This window comes from Talpa occidentalis, unplaced genomic scaffold, assembly GCF_014898055.3.
Source record: "Talpa occidentalis isolate TD23 unplaced genomic scaffold, MPIMG_talOcc4v2.1 talOcc4.11, whole genome shotgun sequence".
Classification (NCBI taxonomy): Eukaryota; Metazoa; Chordata; class Mammalia; order Eulipotyphla; family Talpidae; genus Talpa; species Talpa occidentalis.
Window position 1 is genome coordinate 48,661,467 of NW_023601104.1, and position 19,406 is coordinate 48,680,872.

General features: G+C 36.5%; 1 protein-coding gene across 5 annotated transcripts in view; it reads left to right on the forward strand.

Annotated features, from left to right (window-relative positions):
- AKAP6 (A-kinase anchoring protein 6) overlaps positions 1–19,406 on the forward strand; it is a 529,429-nt gene that overhangs the window by 220,417 nt on the left and 289,606 nt on the right. Inside the window, exon 1 of one of the 5 annotated variants that reach the window (XM_054689771.1) lies at positions 5,580–5,647. The exons of the other annotated variants lie outside the window; for them this stretch is intronic. Coding sequence (XP_054545746.1) covers positions 5,615–5,647 — 33 coding nt within the window. The 5' untranslated portion in view covers positions 5,580–5,614. Of the gene's footprint in view, positions 1–5,579; positions 5,648–19,406 lie in introns of those variants that run through there. 5 annotated transcript variants of the gene reach the window in all.

Here is a 19,406-nt window from a genome sequence, read left to right on the forward strand (position 1 = left end):
AATTGGGAAGTACTGACATAATGTTGAATCTTTTTGCACAAGAACATGGTATGTTACTGTATCTGTTCAAATCTTCCTATATTCCTATCAGTGTATAATTCCTTTTCATGTTTTGAAATTGTTATATGTGTGAGGTATGTCTTTAGATAAAAAAAAAAACACCAGAACAAGCCTATTACTTACAACCACCTAGATTAAAAAACAAAATTAGAGCTGTGCCAGGAACATAGAAACACCCTACATACTTTCTCTCATAAAAACCTTTTTATCCCTTTAAAAGTAACCAACATTCTGGTGGGAGTGCAAACTGGTCCAACCACTATGGAGAGCTGTGTGGAGATTTCTGGACCTACTAAACATAGAGCTTCCATATGATTCAGCAATTCCACTCCTAGGTATTTACCCAAAGGACACAGAAACATCAATTCCAAAGAGCACCTGCACCCCTATGTTTATAGCAGCACTATTTACAATAGCTAAGCTTTGGAAACAACCCAAATGCCCAAAAATAGATGACTGGATCAAGAAGATGTGGTACATATATACCATGGAATATTACTCAGCATTCAAAAAAGATAAACACATGCAATTTGCAGCAACATGGATGGCGCTGGAAGGGATCATGCTCAGCGAAATAAGCCAGAAAGAAAAAGAAAACTACCGGATGGTCTCACTCATAGCAGGAATCTAGAAAACCTAAATAAGGGACCAGGAAAAGGAATAACTATAAGAAAGTGAAAATCAAAATCAACAAAAAACTATGAACCAGAGACACTCTATGGGGGTTGGGGGCGGGAGGGGAGGGATTGGGGTCAAAATAAGGGGGTTGCAATTGTATGGGGAATATAAAAATAAAATTTATTATTAAAAAAAGAAAATGCATACATTGTGCAAAAATGAAAAATGATGTAAAAATATATAAAATAAAATAAAATAAAGTAACCAACATTCTAGCTTCATAATAGTCATTTTATTGCTTTATGGTTTGACTGCCCATATAAGCATCATTAAATATCATAGTTTAATTTGCCTGCTTTTGATATGTTCTTTTCTGTCAATTTCCTTTGCTCAAGATATGCACACAAGATATGTCAATGAATGTTGCTTTTTGAGTAAATGCTTTTTTTCTGAATGTATTGAGATCATCAGGTGTTTGCTTTCCTAGAATGAATCCAACTTGTCATAACATATTATTCTTTTTGTTTTTCTTGTATTGCTGCACTCATTTTGTGAGGGCTGATCTATCTCTGCTTTACCTGATTCCTCTGGAGTGGTTATTTACAAGTTTTCCCCCAAAGCTGGTTTTTTGCAGGGCTCCTTCTCCTTGGTGATTTCTGAACTTCATTTTTTGTTCCTCCAGCATGGAAGAACAGTGTCTCAACCTATTAACTCTGTTCACAAATCTTCAAAGGACTTGAGGGGAGAAATACCTTATCTCCATAAATTTCCATTCTCAGTGGGATCTCAGGCTTTCATCCCTGATGCCTTGATAATTCTGTGATACCTTTAAGCAGAATCATTTTTATTCACTTTTGTCTGATTGTTTTCAGTGAGATGTTGGTCTGCATAAGCCAGTCTGCCATAAAAAGAAATGGAAATAAAAAAATATATATAAAATAGTGACTTGAGATATTGGTAGAGTACAGCTGTACTATGGAAATATTGACTACCTTTATATTCATGCCTCTGGAAACAACAAAGTTAGCACAAACTACCTCAAATGCCAAGAATATCATTTAGCATTTCAGGGAACTGAAGGTGATCTGCCTATGGCATCTGACACTCACTGATCTTGGCTTAATTATGCTCATCTCAACATTGGGTGACATCTTCCGTCTCCCTAAGTGCTTCATGTGCATTCCTCTAGATACCTCCTCTGGGAGTACTCATCTACCCAGGCCAGGAAATGCTCTACTTCTCTGATTCTTCACCACTGTATTCAATTGGTTACTAAATCATGTCTATTACATCTTCCTATTGTTTCTACAGTTTGTTAACTCTTTTCCATCCCACTGCCTTTGCTTAGGTCCAGCTATCAATATTTGTTATTGGAAAGACCTCTACTCTAATTCCCCTATCATAACAAGGAATGAGTTCTAAAAATCAAATCTCACCCAAACCTTCACTACTATCTTAGAATCCAACAAGGACTCTATAACCCATAGGATAAAAATTATGTGTGATTTATTATAAATGCACCACCCTTCCCCCCAACCCAGCAGTAAATACTGAAGGCAGGCACAGTGTGCTATAGGATACTCAGACATGTCTGTTCTTATACAGGGGCTGCACCTTTCTGTCATATACCTGTAGCAAATAATGAACTCTATAGATCTTGGTTTCCTCCTCTATAATAAGAGGAAATTGAACCAGAAAATTTCCAACTCCAGTGACTTTGTGATTCTGAATCATTGTCTTAAGATGTATTATGTGTGACTTTGAAAATGTAGCTTATGTTTATTTAATGCAACACCCATAAGCAGGCTGCAAATACTATATGAAGAGTAATATCAAACATCAATTATGTGGTTTTTTTTTAATGTAGCAACAATTGATTTTATCTATGCTAATTTATAATTCAAATGGGAAACTAAATCATGACTTCACTGATTTGTTTTAATTGAAATCTCAGGATTAAGGGGCACTACAAGTCATGATCCTAGACATCCCTTCCTCTGGGCTGGCCTGAAGTATGAAGAACTATTTTATTCTCTGGTTCCGTCTATTGCCTTGATGCTCTCTGCCATGTTGCATGGTAGATGCTTTTTCATAGCGAGGTATTTTCAGCTTTCTCAACAAAAGTGGCAGGTAGTCTTGAACTTTTGGGTCTTTTTACAGGATACTTTCTCCTCAAATGCTCTTCCCAAACCCATGTCTGCTTCTGTCTTGCTTGCTCTTTAGAACTCAGCTTTTTCCTCATCTCCTTTAACTGACAAGTGAATTGGAAGCCCTCCTCTCCTTATTCTCATTCCTGCAGATGCCATCACTGTGCTTCTCAAACACTGTAATTATTTTCTTATCTATCTAGATTCTGAGTTCTTTGAGTACAGCTGTGTTCTTTTCATTTTTAAAATTCTGAGAGCTGACATAGAACTTAATATATAGTGAATTTTGAGCAAATTAATTTATGTTTAAATGAGTGAGTGTATTTCACAATGAGAAACTTGCAAGAAGTGTATTTCTTTATCTGAATCTTAGAAGAAGACTTCTTACAGCAAACTTTCTAAAATGTCTATCTTTCAGTGCTATGTGCTTATGCATGCACTCACACAAACTCAACTTTTGGTGTGTGGTAGGCTTACAGAAAAATGTTTGGATACTTCTTAAATTTTTTGAGAAATATGTAAATTCTCAAATAAGCATTGTGTTCCAGACTGATGTTAATACTTGGTTCTGGTTAGAAAATCTTGCCTTGATTTTGTAATCTTTCTTCTTTTGTGCTGGCAAGAGCTGACAGTTATTTAAATGAGAATTAAAAATAGGATCCTGTAAAGTACATGTTCCTTTTTTTTTTTTCCTGCCAGGACATAACTGACCACAGAACTGGGGTCATCTCTCTGTCTCTGAAAAAATTGCTGCAGGCTATATGCTATCAAATAAATTTTAGGTAACTCCCAATAGATATTTCAGTGGTACAAGTACTTTTACCACTCTAGTAGGAAATAATGCTTTTTTCCTTATCCTTGAAAGACATTTAGAGAATTTGAAGGTTAAAGTGCCACCACTTTGTAGCTATTATAGTCTGTGATTCATCCACATTTTGAATTGGCTTTGACTGATAGATATGTCTTCTCATCTGTATTATCATCACAAAACAAGGAGCCTCAGCAGCTATGTAGTGGGCATGAGGATCTTAGAGAAAAAGGGAGATTGCATGTCAGCGAGGGAGCTGAGTGAAAGACTTTTGGCTTAGGGAAGATGGACTTTCATTTCTTATTGGAGTTAACTGGCTAGAGCAGGCCTGACTTAAGATTGGAGCTGGGAATGAACTCTAAATACATTCATTAAGCATTTGATATACAGCACACATTTGTTTTAAGTCATTGAATTTTATAATGAAATCTACTGGCATTCATTGTGCCACTTCAAAGTTACAGGTCATCCTGGATTAACAATGTCTCAGGAGAGTGAGAATAGCTTGTTGAACCCAGCTGCAGGCCATGTGTGCTCCATCGTCTATGTAACATCCTAGATTCATTACTTTAGCAAACATCTATTGATGTCTACTAAAGGTCTGGTGCTTTTTTGCCATCTCTGAAAAGATGAAGCTGACACAGTAACAACTGACAAGAGTTCCCTGTTTGGGGAGCAAGAAAGGAGGTAAAAAACTGTCAGGGAACCAACCTAAGTGTCCATCAATGGATTAAAAAAAAAATGTAGAATATATGCTCAATGTGCTGTTTTAAAAAAATTTTTACTTTAACTTTTTTTTGGGTTACATTTTTGCTCTTCTCTCTGTGCAATTATAACACAACTATTAAAACAGGTAGAATAGTGTCTTTTGGGGGCAAAATGTGTAGACCTAGAGGTGATTGTATTAAATGAAATAAATCAGCAAGTGGGCCTCCCCGGTGGCGCAGCAGTTGCGCGCTGGGTTGCGAAGCTGCGCGCGGCCTCTGCGGCGCCGGTTCGATCCCCGGCTGCTCCCCGGCCACCAGAGGAGGGTCCCACATGGCACGCAGACCTCGCCTGCCGCCCGCTGCTCCCCTCAGCAGTGTACTTTGGTCCTTCTGCCTGCTCTGCTCCCCGCTCTGGCTCTGGTGAATTCTCTCGCCCTCCCGCGCTTCTGACTGTACCCAGTGCATGTATAAACAAAACAAACAAACAAACCAGCAAACAGATAAATAAGGCATGCCTCTATAAAAAAAAAAAAAAAAAAAAAGAAAGAAATCAGCAAGTGAAGGATAGATATTGGATGGTTTCACTCATCTGTGGTCTATAAATAATCAAAAAACATACACAGGCAAAATATAGCAGTACTAAATCTTAGCATTAGTGAAGGAATTTAATGGTTACCAGAGGGAATGGGGGAAAGGAGAAGGGAATAGGGGTTTTGGAATGGGTGTTTGGTGGAGGATGAGTGGAACATATACGCATATGGAGGAGTAAAAATACAACCCCAAAATTAAAATATAAAAGAAATAAGATAAATAAATGAACTTAAAAAAAAGATATCAGCTAGTGCAGAGTTGGAGAGCAGTGTGGAGGAGGCATTAAGCCAGCCAAGGGAAGTCATGAGGTTTCCAGGGGAAATGACCACTGAGCTGACTGTCAAAACTTTGAGAGAACAGTAGACAAGAAAAAAGACTTCCAGATTTTATCCATTTCGGTACTTCTCTTGGGAGACTGACTAACCATTCCTTACAGTCTTAATCACCTTTTATTTATTTAAACTCTTCTCACAATGAGATCTGACTTATTTTTTTTCTACAAATAGTTCTCAGCCAATCTCCAACCCAGGAAAGTCTTCCTTATATCAAATATATATCCACCCCTTCTTGGGTATTCATGCTCTCTCTTTGATCTCTGACTTCTGTGGAAACCATGCGTAAGGGTGTTGATGAGGAAGTTGTAAGGCTTGTGAATTTATTCCATTTTGCCTTTGAGATTCAGAATGCTTGTTCTCCGTAGAGGAGCCTACCTCTCGGTAAGGAGACACAAGACAATTTCCTTCTACTGTTTCTTTTTTGGTTATTTCTCTCATGAGATACATGTCTATAGGATGATCTTATTAGCCAGCAGGTGGAGTATTTTATTAGAAATAGCAGATCTTAGTAGACATATATCAGTTTGTAGCTTTGAAAGATGTTTTAAAATGTTTAGAGTATTTTTATACTTGTAGCTTTATGAGACCTAGAAGGGAGTAGATAATTTTTAAAGATTATGGGAAGTTAGTGTAATTTTACTGGGACTTCTTGTAGAGTGATTACTATGTGACAGGTTTCTTCCAGTCAGAACTTATATTTGTTTTATAAAACAGCTTTCCAAGTCATTTGCATGCCTAAATAATTATCATTCATGATGGGTGTAATCTCTCACAGTATTAAAAGATAGGTGTGTAATTTTAGTGTTTCTCCTTAGCTAAAATAAAAACCCATGTAGTGGGGTGCAAGAAGCGCCATATACAGATTGTAAGCTTCTTGAATGAGCTTTCTGTTGTAACCAAGCAACTGACACATTAGATACCCCTTTGCCATCAGCTTACATTCTCTGAGAACTTAGGTCAGTGCCTAAAATAACTCAGCTAATTGTGAGGGACACATGTGGACTGAAATTCCAGTTAGCAGTCTGGGAGCTGAGGGACTGAGGATTTGAAACCTTACTATAGTTACAGTTCATTACAGGCCTCTAGGCAGTTAAGTCTAAAGTGTGTAAGTGTTCAGGTATGGAGAGAAAGTTTTATGTTGTGTTTTATAGTCTCTATTTGTAAACTAGTTAACCAGTGACAGCTGGTTAAAAACCAAATCTACTTAAGTGACAAGATCTGGCTATTCATGCCCTGCTTTCAACCTGTCAGTGGTAGTGGGAGTAAATGACAGAAGCGGATGACTTGGCTGAGGGACATGAAATTTCAGCAGCCCGTGTAGGACTCCACAGTTCTTTGGATCTCTTCTTGCTGCACAGTTCAGGTAGGCTATTGTCTATGTGGTAGACATAGTTCAGGTAGGCTATTGTCTTTGTAAGGTGGACAGAGGTAATAAACTCTTCAGTTTGGAGTTGGATATGAGATCCTTAAGTGTCTCTGTTGCACACAGCCTGCCTGTATTGTGGGCATGATGTTTCACCCCCTGGTGCATTGACACTGTACCAAATGAGTGTCTTCATGTTCTTACAACTGCACGCATGTCTTAGTACATAAAGAGAGACCAATGGAGTTCTCCCGAAGTGTGATTTATCTGATATATGGTAAAATGTCTCTTTAAAAGTTACCTTCCTCTTTTCTGTTTTACTTCCCCTTTTCTAGCTCCAAAAGGCATGTTTTTATATTTGTGGGAAATAAAGGAAAAATGTTAAGCCTCTTAGTGTAGTTTTCATGTATTTTGAAGTCACTTAATAGGGTCTAGGTTTTATCTTAAAACTAAGATGAAAGTCAACATTACTCTTTTCTAAAAAAATCTCACTTAGCTTTATGTTTGTACCCTATATTAGTATAATTAACATAAAATGCTGCAGTGTTGTTGCTTTTCTTACTCCAAAATTGACCTACATTATAAAGTATCAAATTTAGTTTTGGCTTCCCAGTATCTGGCACATTAAATAGGTATGTAAATTCTGTGAATGATGCTGTGATCTTCTGCCTGAGTGAGTTATTTAATCCAGTGTTTATTCAGATTTATACATATACCTCAAATTATATGACAGATTTATTTCTGAAATGTGTGCAAATGGGGTTTCATATTTAGAATGATTTAACACATACTTCAGAATCTGATCACTTTGAAGGGATCTATGTGTAAAATAAATTGGAAATGACAAGCTTAAATTATATTTTGACGGTTCCTTTTACACATCAGGATCTTAAATTAGAGTTAACACTGCTGTTGCATAAACTTGGGTCAGTTTCTCAGGAGCAAAAACTGCCTTTTTTTTGTCAGGGAACATGTGTGTATAGGTATATGACCACATGAAACCTTTCGGCATCTTCAGGGGGTGTCTGTATGATGGGATTTGGTGGTGGCCTATTGGAATATATTGGATATTGAATTGTGCCTTTGGTGGGGAAAGGTTTTCTGACGACAAATGTCATGGTATGAAACTTCAGAAATTAAAACGTAGAAGTTGAAAAGCATATTCTACTGTGTATATCAATGTAATAAACTCAAAAGTCTGCAATATTATTGCTCTTCTAATATATGTATTTCAGTCTCAAGAATTAGTGGCTTAAATGATATGAAATTATCTAAATTTGCCAATTTTTACTTTTTACAGTGGCAGTTTTGTATCATTCATCTAATTCTTTAATGAACAATAACCGAATTAATGACAGTTTAGCCTTAACCCACCAACAGTAGTAGAGTCAAATATTCTTATGACTAATATAAAATTAGCAAGTGTTACTTCCTGTGAATAAATCCAGTTTGTATGTGTTATATAGCTTTCTTTCAATTCTTAACTGCTTTGTTTGATCTCTTGAAAAGAACTTGCTGTTTCTGCTAAGTACTGCCACTGGTGTTGATCAGATCCAGTGAGTGTGGCTATATCTTCAACGTCAGGGCTCGGTATGTCATTGAGAAGATTCAGCCTCTAATAATTTGTCAATGACAAAAAATGTGTCATAGTTTTACGATTTCTCTATGTGTACTAACACAATATGGGCATTTGAAAAGAAACTGCTTTCTGCTGTTGTTTTGAGGGTTTTAAATGCTAATTAGGTCAAGTTGGTTGCTAGTATTGTTCAAGTCTTCTCTCTAAACATATCCTACTGGATTTTATGTTTGTAGTACAAAGTATTATTGTCTGTAGTACAAATTATTGAGAGAATTGGTATTAAAGTCTCCACTTATGATGGTGAATTTATTTCTCCCCACCTTTCTATCAGCTTTTGTTTTGCATATTTTAAAGCTCTCTCACTAGATGCACTGACATTTGGGATTGTTATGTCTCTTTGAACTTATCCCTTAATCATTATAAAATGACTCTTCATCCCTGGCAACAGTCTTTTCTCAGAAATACACAGTTATTATTGAGACTCTCCCATATGTCAGCCATTGGAAAGCAAAGATGTGCTATACTATCTAGTCATTGCCCTTAAGAAATTATAGGTAGGGCAGTGTCTTCTGGGATCTAGCACACCTAGGATGTGGTGCAGTGGTGTGTGGGCAGTGGAGTGAAGAGGGTAGCCTCTGGCCTCAAGAAATCTCTTAGTATGTAAGAAGTTGAAAATAATTCATATATTTCCAAAACTGTAGCAACTATTTTGTAATATATAGCCTATTTCTTTCAGAGATTTTTGCCACTTATTTTGTGATAAGTGTATCTTCAATGATTAATTTTTTTTTTAAATCTGTGTATGGGGTTTTACTAGCGCTCTCACTCTGCTTACTCTGCTTCATGGAGTGCTCTGTACACTCTTGAAGCTCAAAAAATATTTGTTGAATGAATAAATGAATATTTGCTTCTTGTGCTATGGAAGATAGAGGAAGAAATTGGAGCTGTTGTTAGCCCTGCCACAAGCTGGACATTACCCGAAGGAAAGTGATCATTACCAGAAGACACTCCATGCAGCACTCAGAGAAGGCATCTTCAGCAACCAGGAATAAGCTATCATAATATGCCTGTAGGACTGAAATCAGAGCAACAAAATAATTTTGTGTATAGAGTCTTATGTGTACTGAGAATAGAGTTTACAAAAAGCAGCTTATAGCACCTGGGAGCTATGTGGAATTTACACAGTCTTTGTTACTTTCTATACAGTGTAGCCTTGGCAGCTTGGCCATGGGAATGACTTTATTCTCCTTATAGGCAAGGGCATCTCCCAGGGATTGGGGTCAGGTGGTCAGGCTGCTTTGGTTGTATGACTGGCAAGAGGATCTGAACTGTATGACTGTTTAGAGGATCTGAACTACCAAGTCAATAATAGTTAGCAGTTAAGTAGTCTTACATGTCTTCTTCCTTTTCTTTCTCTTGTCAAAACATTTTGGAAACTGTTAGGTAAGGCCAGTTTAGAAATTCGGGAAATTTCTAAAGCTGGGTAATGGGCACATGAGTATTCATTCATCTTATTATTATTCTTTACATATAAATTATATATTCCTTTGTATATTAGAATATTTCTCATGGTAGAAAACAAAGGATATGAACAAATCTTTCAAATATCACATTACGTGAAAGAAGCAAGACAAAAGAATACATAATGCATAATTCAATTTAGAATTATCGAATAGAAAGATAAGACATAGGGAAAATGAAATGATTTTTATTAAAGTGTGCATACTAAGTAGATAAAACAATCAAATACAATCAAGAAGTAATGACCATAAAGCAATAAATAGGCTTGATAACCTCTAGGCAAGAGATATCTGGGGAATGTTGTGGCACCAGCAGTGTTCAATTTCTTCAGCACTGTGGTGGATATACATGTTCACTTTATGATTATTTGTTAAAATACAAATTTTTGATTTATAACTTTTACCTATGCAAACCATATCTTAAAATGTGAAAGTTTAAAAAACATGCGAAAAATAAAAAATAGTGAAACGAGAGAGAGAGAAAGTAAGAGGGAAAGAATTTTCATTCTTTCACGTTCATTTAGGGCTATCATTCTCCAATGAGGAAAACTTCCTCTCACTTCAGCTTTTATATAATGTTTGATTTCAATCATCCATTGTCAGGTGTTCATGTGGTATAATGTAACCTGTTCAGAAGATATATGTGGTAGATAATACAAAGCTTTGATATCAATGCTTAGAATAGATCACATAACATTTTTTAATGTAATAATAATATTAAATAAGTATCGCTATTGATATGATGCATGATTTTGAGATGTTATTACTTAACTCTTATCACGTTTATCAATGTTATATAATATTTGGTGTTACATATTTATTACCAAACTAAAGTGACAATGAGTATTGTTCATTTCATATATTTAATTTTTTTCCAGCATTAATCACTTGAAAGGAGATACTAAATACAATGTTTATTTGGTTCATAATTTTTAACTAAAAAATGTGATCACTATAATTGATAAATATTTATACCAAATACCTATTTTAAAAGTGGAACTTGTTGAGTAACTACATATGTACCTGATAAAAAACTGAAAATTTTTCTGTAGGAATTTAAAATTTTTATATCTATTACCTATATTATCTACAAAAGTTTACCTGTAAATGATATGTGCAAGAAATAACTAAGACTAGATCTTGCGTCTTTTATTCAGTATCTCTGTGTTTGACCCACTTTAGATAAGATCTTTACTTTCAAGAAAGGAGAGATAAGAAGAGGGAGCAACAACTCACTAATATGCTTTATCAGCTTGATTCATGCAATTATCAACAGGAAGTATAAATTTATTATTATTTTTTTTAATTTAGGCATGTTTTATTTATTTATTTGTTTATTTGTTTTGTTTATACATGCACTGGGTACAGTCAGAAGCGCGGGAAGGTGAGAGAATTCACCAGAGCCAGAGCAGGGAGCAGAGCAGGCAGAAGGACCGAAGTACACTGCTGAGGGGAGCAGCGGGCGGCAGGAGAGGTCTGTGCGCCATGTGGGACCCTCCTCCGGTGGCTGGGGAGCAGCCGGGGATCGAACCGGTGCCGCAGAGGCTGTGGGCAGCTTCGCAACCCAGCGCTCAACTGCTGCGCCACTGGGGAGGCCCAAATTTATTATTCTTAATAGGGATTTTGCTTGCCAAAGATTTGAGTGGACATTGTGGAGACATAGGCACACACACATACACACATTCTATGACCCGATAACTTAGCAGATTGCTATGGGATATTTACTTCAAAAGATTATTTATTTATATTTTATGAAAATGATTATTGCAATGTATCTGAAGGAGTCTTATTGCAAGAAAAAGGTGAAAAATATTATAGTTAACCTACTAATGTTTCCTATGTGTATATCACTCTGTGACTCTGAGCATCCTTCTCTGAGATCCTGGTTGGAAGGAGGACACACCATCTAGGGAACACAGATACCAATGGCTAAAATCGCATTCATGTATTATGTCTACCCAGATTGGTATGGCGTTGTCAGTGTGGGTGCCAGTACTAGTTAGTGTGATGATTTGGATTGGCAAACAGAACTTACTAGCAATTTCTATATTTTAGTGCTAATCACTAACCTGTGTCTTAAGATACTCTCCCCTCATCCCTGTTACCCTTGGTATAAACAGATCTCTTTTTTTCCTTTATCCCAACTGTATCAGGTATACATACAGGGGATTTTAGAGAGTGCACAGAGAACCCCAAAAGAGTTTCTAGGGATGGGACCTGCGATGAAGTATATCACTTCCACCCACATTCTATTGGCAGCAAGATCCAGCTGACTGCCGGGGGCACCCAGGAAATCTAGGTTAATCTTTGCCAGAGGAAGGAAATGAGTTTGGTAGCACATAACAGAATCTCTACACAGCAGATAAAGTATTACTACCCACATTTTATACATCAGGAAACTGATGTCCAGACAGATGAAATGATGGGCTAGTTAAAGGGAAACCATAAGTAGAAGGCATGTCTTCACACCCTGGAGTTGTTTCTTCCATCAGCTGGTCCTACTTCCTTCCCTTTATTTGTCCCTTGATCTCCCCTTTCATTCTGCCCATATAGATACAGTTTATGCAGAAAACCTGATGTCTTCAATATTTTATCTGTTCAGCTCTCGTAGGCTGCTCTATGACTTAACGACAGTATCCTATTACTGCTGTTTTGGGAAATGACAGACAGCCCAGTATAATGTAGCAAATATGCTTTAGTACTGAATGGTTCAACTAATAGTACTATTCTGAGCGCTGTATTATCATTTTGAGTGGGCCTTTTCCTTTCCCATACTGAAGTGCCTCGTTCAAAGCAAAGGATTATTAAGGTCCTCATCAAGCCATTTCAATCAATGTATAAATTGTATTTTATGTCATAATGAGCAGTCTGTTCAATTGAAGTTTTCAGCTTCTTAAAAGTGCTTAGAAGAATAGTAACAGAAGTGCTCTTAATGGTGAAATTATTGAATTGAAGTGCTTGGATAAGCTGCTTTATTTCTTAGGTGGAAGGGGATATTTTAGATGGAGAAAAAAGAGATAATCTTTTTCAAAGCAAACTGGTGATAAAGAGCAACATTTTCCATAGACTATTGATTGTAATGTGTCCATGAAGGGCAGGATTTATTGAAGAAAATATAGTTAGACCACTGCCCTTTAGTTTTAAATTACTCATAGAAAACTGGTTTGGGGTTTTAGTTGTCTTACATTTTTGAATATGAGCTCTAATCACAGGGTTACATTATTTTAGATATTAAGAAAATACAGTGCTGAGTTCCTCTTCCATCTGTTAGTGCGGAGTGTTGGCTTTTTGCCTAGCTTTTCCCTTCCTTATGCCAACCGGGTAGTTATTCATTCTTGGGTTTTTTTGTTTTTTTTTTTTTTTTGTGTGTGTGTATGTATATGTGCATTTATTTTTTTATTTTATTTTAGTTTTTTAATTTAAATTTTATTTTTATATTCCCCATACAATTACAACTCCCTTATTTTGACCCCAATCCCTCCTTTCCCTGCCCTCCACCCCCCCATAGAGTGTCTCTGGTTCATACTTGTTTGTTGATTTTGATATTTTCTTTCCTATAGTTATTCCTTTTCCTGGTCCCTTATTCAGGTTTTCTAGATTCCTGCTATGACTGAGACCATCCGGTATTTTTCTTTTTCTTTCTGGCTTATTTCGCTGAGCATGATCCCTTCCAGCGCCATCCATGTTGCTGCAAATTACATGTGTTTATCTTTTTTGAATGCCGAGTAATATTCCATGATGTATATGTACCACATCTTCTTGATCCAGTCATCTATTTTTGGGCATTTGTGTTGTTTCCAAAGCTTAGCTATTGTAATATTGCTACAATAAACATAGGGGTGCAGGTGCTCTTTGGAATTGATGTTTCTGTGTCCTTTGGGTAAATACCTTGGAGTGGAATTGCTGGATCATATGGAAGCTCTATGTTTAGTAGGTCCAGAAATCTCCACACAGCTCTCCATAGTGGTTGGACCAGTTTGCACTCCCACCAGCAGTGCAGGAGAGTTCCTTTTTCTCCACAACCTCGCCAACATTTGTTGTTGCTAGTTTTTTTAATATGCCATTCTCACTGGTGTAAGATGGTATCTCATTTTAGTTTTGATTTGCAATTTTAAAAGCATATGTAAATATATTTTCTTATTTCCTCCTGTGATATTCTATGCACTCTGATTTTTAAACTTTCTGGGCATCTTTCTAAGTTACAACATAAAGAACCTTTTTATCGTCATTGTATTTTTCATAGCTGTGTAGTGTTCTACTGAAGGAGTGTACCATAATTAACTAGTTCCTTATGATGGACTTTTAGTGTATCCAATATTTGGATATTATAAATTTTATTGCAGAAAATAGCTAGGAATATAAATCATTCGACAAAAAGTATAACTATATTAGAGACATAAATTCTCAGAAATAGGATTGTAATTCAGTATGTTTACATTAGGAATTTGACTGAAGCGGCCAAATTGCTTACCCACTGGTTGCATTAACTTATCCTTCAACCAGTAATATATAAGAGTGCCTATTCTTGCACTTCTGCCAATAATTTCCATTGCCAAATGTTTAACTTGTAGCCTAAAAGTGATACTTGGGTAGAATTTGAATTTACATTTTTCTTCTTATAAGAGAGGTTGAGCATCTTTTCAAATGTTTAAAGACCATTTGTACCTTTACTTTGAGCCATGTTCATATCCTTTGCTTATTTTTTTAGATGTGTTGTTGGTATTTTACTGAATTGTAAGAGTTCTGAATTTGTTGGGGGGACAAGCCTTGGGATATGAGCTGCAATATTTTTTCCTCTGGCTTTTTGTCTTTTGACCTTACTTAAGATTTGTTTTTATCATTATGCCATTTCTTTTTTTCTTTTCTTTTTCTATTTGTAGTCAATCTTACCTTTCTTTTAATGGCTATGGATTTTAAATCCAAGAGGTCTTCCCCACTCCAAGGTTAGAAGTAATTTACCTTTTTTCTTAGTAATTTTTCTTTTTCCTTTTGCATTTAAATCTTTGATCCATTTGTGGTTTCTCTAGGAACACAGTGCCTCTAACTTAATTTTTTTCTCAGATAAAAATTATCCTTTATCACATGTATACTTGAGTCTACTCCTGGATATTTTCCTTGTATTTTTTGTCTGTGTCCGTGTACATTTACATACTAGTATTAAAGAGTTTTAAAGACTGAGACTTTATAATACAAATATTTTAATATTTGCTACATTGTCTGCTCTCATTTCTCCAATTTTCTCTGACTGTTACTGTTTGTTCATTTTAATGTTAGAATCAGACTATTCTCCATCTGTATCTGTCAACCCATCACCCAGTAAAAGTCTTGTTATTTGTATCAGAATTAGTATTACACATATATAGTAACTAAGGGAGGACTGATATTTTAATAATGTATTCTTCCTAACCAATAATATGTTTTCTTATTCCTTTTGTTCATTAAAAAATATTCTTCAGTGGCATTTTATGAATTTTTCTTTTTTCTTTTGGAAGTTTTCTTTATTTAGGTCTTCTACACTTCTCTTAAGTTTATTTCAAGATATTTTACCTTTATTGCTGCAGACTGAGGGTCATCCCAAGACCCCTAAACTTGTACACTGTAAATGGGCTCTGACATCTGCTGCATAAAGACAAAGTATATTAGTGTGTAAGACCTTCAGCAGAAAAGAACTTTAATAGAATGATGTACAAAGAGATGGAGGAGAGAGAAAGGACAAGAGTTAACAATTAGATGCCCAAAGTTACCCATCTCCTTGTGGGTAAATGCCCAGCCAATCAGGGTTGGCCCAAAGCAGGGCCACCGAGGCCTCAAACTTGCCACAAGTCTAAAATATCTTCTAGTAGCGAACAATAGGAAAGAGGCAGAAAGTGCCAGGGAAATCTGGAAGGAAAGGAGCAAAATCAAAGTATATCAAGATAAAGGCTGCTGTTGTCAGCTTCCCCATGAGTCTCTCACTCATGTCTCTTCCTAGTGTATCCTTCCATGTCCCCCAAGTCCCTGGTGCAACTCAGGCCAGGAAGCAAATGTGTCCTCTTCACACGTTTCTCTGCTCCACATGTCTCTTCCAAGTGTTCTCTCAAGTCTTCTCTTCCAAGTCCTTTTAGCTTCCCATCACTGCTCATCTCCACCCTTCATTAGGTGGGGCAGAGAACATGGGGGCTCCTCTTTTTAGATATTACATAATATTAATGGAATCTTCTCTTATAGCTTCCAAGAGCTTATTGTTTGCTTATGTGATAACTCTTTATTTTTGAGTACTAATTTTTTACTGCACTATCTGTTTGAATATTCTTGTTTATTGGGGTTTTCCAAGCATATAGTCATATCTTCAAATAGTGATAGACTTATTTTCTCCTCCCCTTCTGTCACTCTGGTTTAGTTGACTTTCACTCATTTATTTTGTGGCAAAAACAACTGGTAGTGCCTCCCTGATGGTGCAGGGGTTAAGCCGCAACCTATGAAGCTGTCCACAGCCACTGCAGCATGAGTTTGATCTCCAGCCAGGGAGCTACCCACATGGTGCAGCAGACCTCTCCTGTCTTGCCTGCTGCTCCCCTCAGCAATGTATTTCAGTCAGTCTGCCTGTTCTGTTCCCTACTCTGTCTCTGGTGAATCCTCTCACCCCTACACCTCTGGCCTGTACCCCAGTTCTTATATGCATAAATAAATAAATATTTAAAAAAACATGTAGATCTTCATGGTTTACAAAAAAGCATATTTATTTATTAGCCTGGGCCTTGACTCTGTTCCTAGTCTTTATCATCTGGGAACAGAATGAAGGAGAGTCTTAGATCAGACACTAAGGTGGGCTACGAGGACACTTCAGGCAATAAAGAATTAGGTAAAATTCTCTACCATATCTAGTTTGGTCAGCATTGTGTCTATCCATCCAATAATTGCTTGTTATTTGTTAATGCTATCAGTTGGTTAGGGGACCCTAGTGTAGCATATGTCAATTTGGGCATTTTTGAAATATTCGTGGAAAGGTAATCAGATTTGTTCCAAAATTTGTCATGTAATATTTTGTATAAGGCACTATTGTGAATATTAAAATAAGTACAGCACTATCTTCCCCTCAAAGCCCTTACCATCCAGTGCTCCTGGCTGGGTCTAGCTGTTAAAGTAGAAGGCTTTATAATTAGCAAACCAGAAATACTAGCCTGAAGTTAAGTTCTTTATTTAAAATAAGAAAAGTTGAAAGAAAACACCGAGACTCAGTGCCCACATAGCTGTGCTTATAAAGTAGTATTTTCCAGCATCAGAATGTATTTGGCTATCTGAGCACATTGTGGTGGTGATTTTTTTTCCTTTTCACTTTCTATTTCTTTCTTATACATGCAGCAAGCTACATCACTCAGCTGTGAAGTATTTACCATTGCAAGGCAACATATTATTATTATTTTTTGGTTTTGCCACCAAAGGTAAATTCTATTTTTTTTTTTTTTTTTTTTTGGATGGCCATTATTTATTATTTTTATTTATTTTTTTAATAAATTTTATTGTTATATTCCCCATACAATTGCAGCCCCCCCATTCTGACCCCAATCCCTCCCCTCCCACCCCCTAAAAGTGTCTCTGGTTCATAGTTTTTTGTTGATTTTGATTTTCACTTTCTTATAGTTATTCATTTTCCTGGTCCCTTATTTAAGTTTTCTAGATTCCTGCTATGAGTGAGACCATCCGGTATTTTTCTTTTTCTTTTTGGCTTATTTCGCTGAGCATGATCCCTTCCAGCGCCATCCATGTTGCTGCAAATTGCATGTGTTTATCTTTTTTGAATGCTGAGTAATATTCCATGGTATATATGTACCACATCTTCTTGATCCAGTCATCTATTTTTGGGCATTTGGGTTGTTTCCAAAGCCTAGCTATTGTAAACAGTGCTGCTATAAACATAGGGGTGCAGGTGTTCTTTGGAATTGATGTTTCTGTGTCCTTTGGTAAATACCTAGGAGTGGAATTGCTGGATCATATGGAAGCTCTATGTTTAGTAGGTCCAGAAATCTCCATACAGCTTTCCACAGTGGTTGGACCAGTTTGCAAATTCTTTATTTTTCAATACCTTATTTATTTATTTTCTCACATCATTGTTCATTTTTGTACAGTAATTGGTTTCTATCCTCAAGTGTAGTCCCCTTAGTTCCCCTACCACTATATCACCCCTGATCCATCACCATGGTCCCTTGTACTCTTCCCTTCCCTGTCTCTACTCCTCCCTTCTCCCTCCCCTGTTGTATGCCTCAAATCTATGGTCAGCTTGCAAGTTCTGTCTTTTTCTTGACATTTGCTTAGTTTCTCTATATTCTACATATAAGTGAAGCCATCTGGTATATCTTTTTCCCTCTAACTTATTTTTGAAATATAATTTATTTATCCATATATATTTTACCTCATTGTTCATTTTTGTACAATGTATGCTTTCTTTTCTCAGGTGTAGTCCCCATAACATTCCCACCACCAGTTCACCCACCTGGGCACCCTTGCCGTAGTCCCTTGTGCTCTTTCTGTCCTTGTTTTGAATCCCTCTCCCTCCTCCTCCCCTGCAGAAGGTCTCTGATTTATAGTTGCCTATTAATTTTGTTTTGTTTTGTTACAAGGAAAAAGAAAATATTGGAGTTTCACTTATAGGAGGAATATAGGGGAACCAAATAAGGGATCAGGGGAAAAATAATAACTAAAAACTAAGGCAGTATATTATTAAGTGCTGGCATGAGTGGGGCAGGCAAGTGTTATTGGAGATCAGAAGGCAAAATAATTCAGTTTGGTCTGAGAAAGGCATTCTAGAGGAGACAGGACTTGAACTGAGCCTTGAAAAAGATCTGATCAGACACAAAGGCAGAACAGGAGAACACTTTAGGCAGTAGTAATGCTGTGAGCAAAAGACAAAAGCCATAATGAGTCAGGCTTATTTCAAGGATAGCCTGAAAACTGTCTCCTCTGAAATGAGGATCTGGAGATGGAGCTGTGTGGTTGGCTGGAAGGCAGCTGGTGTGGCCTGAAGGAATCATGGACCTGGATTCTGCTACTGAGCAGTCATGTGTCCTTGGCAAGTCATTGAACCTTCCATTCTTCAATTATCTCACATGTGAAATAGTAGTTTTAGACTGGAAACATCTCTAAAGTAGCTTTCCATTTTAAAGTATTATGTAATTTTTTATAGTGGTCTTGATAAGCTAGAATTTATCCTAATATTGTGGAAACTTTAAGGCAGTTCTGAGTAAGGGAATCACATAATGAAAGGTGGAACTCCTCACATACAAATAGGGGCATTTATTGTTATTAAAGCCAGGAAAGGATGATTGCCAAATTGGAAAGAGAAAACCAGCTAGGAAAATGGTAAGTAGTTCAGACTGAAACAGGGCAGTTGAAATAGGCATCAAAGGAATGGAGACAGGAGTCATTATTTATTCATTATTTATTGATTATAAGAAACTGTTAGTTTTGGGGATTCAGTGCTAAGGAAAAGTTTCTATTCTCATGGAACTTAACATTCTAATGAAAGGAAAAATCAGGTGAATTTGTGATAGACCAATAAGCTATCTGTGCCCTTAAAAGAATAACCAAACATTCATCTACAAAGAAGTGATTAGAAAAATGCATTTTCATAAAATGTACTTCTGTGAAGAATTATGAAATATTTACTGATTATGAAAGAATATTTATGATATGCCATTGAGT